Here is a 1,778-nt window from a genome sequence, read left to right as displayed (position 1 = left end):
GGACCCAACTCTTGTGATAATAATAAAGCAACAGATTATCCTCAGTGGAATTCCTTAAACCTTGCTAAAGCTTTGTCTGAGACAGATCTTAAAATACCTTATTTTGAAAAGCAAAGTTTAACCACAGTTAGTAAAGGAGAATTTGTACTAAAATATTTATGGGAGTTTAATTCTAACTACCATTGGTATTTCTTATAGACCACAGTCAGTTACAGCTCTGAAACACTGTCAATTAGAACCTCAGAACAGCAGCATCAACCTCCGTCCATTTATATATACAAAACCACTAATACACAACCGTTGCCTTTTCCAGTACTGTAACTAACATATCAGTTTTGCTCAAAATCTCAAGGACAACAATGACAGACTTATAGTAATCAATATACCAAGTATATTCTAAATAACACTAAGTTTTGCCCATAGCTTGGGAGATGCTTCATGATGGAGAGAGCCATTCAGCATCCCAGTGAGATTCTATCTAACCAAACTATCTCTAACATCACCTATTCTCAGTTTTTGAACTTTGATACATGCCAACTTTCCTTCCTGGCAGAATTCTTGCTTATTACAGCCTACATATTAGTTACAGTAGTGGGGCTTTTCGGAAATCTTTGCCTGATTATTATAATAAAGAGACGGAAAGAAGCTCAAAATGTTACCAATGTGTTGATTGCCAACCTCTCTTTATCAGATGTCTTCATCTGCATCATGTGTATTCCCGTCACAGTTGCATATACCTTAATGGACTACTGGATATTTGGGGAAGTTATGTGTAAAATAAGTCCTTTCATACAAAGTATATCTGTCACAGTCTCCATTTTCTCACTTGTACTGATTGCTATTGAGAGACATCAGTTAATTGTCAACCCACGTGGCTGGAAGCCAAATATTTCACATGCATATTGGGGAATTATTTTCATCTGGGGGTTTTCCCTTATAATATCTATTCCCTTTTTAATATTTCATCAATTAACTGATGAACCCTTCAAACATCTGTCTTCCCATAGCAATTTCTACAAGAACAAGGTTGCTTGCATTGAGGTATGGCCATCTGTTACACAACGACTGATTTTTACCACTAGTCTGCTGGTTTTCCAGTACTGCTTCCCACTGGGGTTTATTCTCATCTGCTATCTTAGGATATTTTTATGTCTTCAAAGGAGGCATGGTAAAATAGATAGGATGAGAGAGAATGAGAGCAGACTGAGTGAAAATAAAAGGATTAATATCATGTTGATATCGATTGTTGTGACTTTTGCAGCTTGCTGGTTGCCTCTCAATATATTCAATGTTGTTTTTGACTGGAACTATGAGGCACTAATGGGCTGCAATCATAATCTTGCATTTACAATGTGCCACCTTGTGGCCATGATCTCAACATGTATCAATCCCATCTTTTATGGATTTCTCAACAAGAATTTTCAAAAGGATTTGGTAGTATTAGTTCACCGCTGCAGATGCTCAGCATCACAAGAGGAATATGAAAATATTGCTCTTTCCAACCTGCAAACTGATGCATCTAAGGGGTCTCTGAAATTAAATAATCCCCCTGTGGATGTCTAAAATAATCCAACAGCGGTTTCCAAAATGTTGCATGTTGTTGCAGATTATGACATCTTCCTGTAGATCTTGATTACATTCCCACTGAGTTCAGAGGAAGTCTTTGCCATTTGATTCAGCAAAAACAGGATTACTCTCCCATAGCCAATCTTTTAACAGGTACTTTATAAGAGTTTTAACACTAATAAACCAGTTCCAAGCATCCTAAAGATCAATAG

General features: G+C 36.8%; 1 protein-coding gene across 1 annotated transcript; it reads left to right on the top strand.

The window, feature by feature from the left end:
• The first annotated feature begins 438 nt into the window (after positions 1 to 438).
• On the top strand, positions 439 to 1,563 carry LOC104555067 (neuropeptide Y receptor type 6). The gene has a single exon (XM_010198308.2). It carries the CDS (start codon positions 439 to 441, stop codon positions 1,561 to 1,563), a length of 1,125 nt encoding a protein of 374 aa, XP_010196610.2.
• The last annotated feature ends 215 nt before the right edge of the window (positions 1,564 to 1,778 follow it).

Source organism: Colius striatus, chromosome 9 (genome assembly GCF_028858725.1).
Source record: "Colius striatus isolate bColStr4 chromosome 9, bColStr4.1.hap1, whole genome shotgun sequence".
NCBI classification, from domain to species: domain Eukaryota; kingdom Metazoa; phylum Chordata; class Aves; order Coliiformes; family Coliidae; genus Colius; species Colius striatus.
Note: the sequence above shows the minus strand (reverse complement) of the source record. Positions and strands in the feature narration are given on the sequence as shown.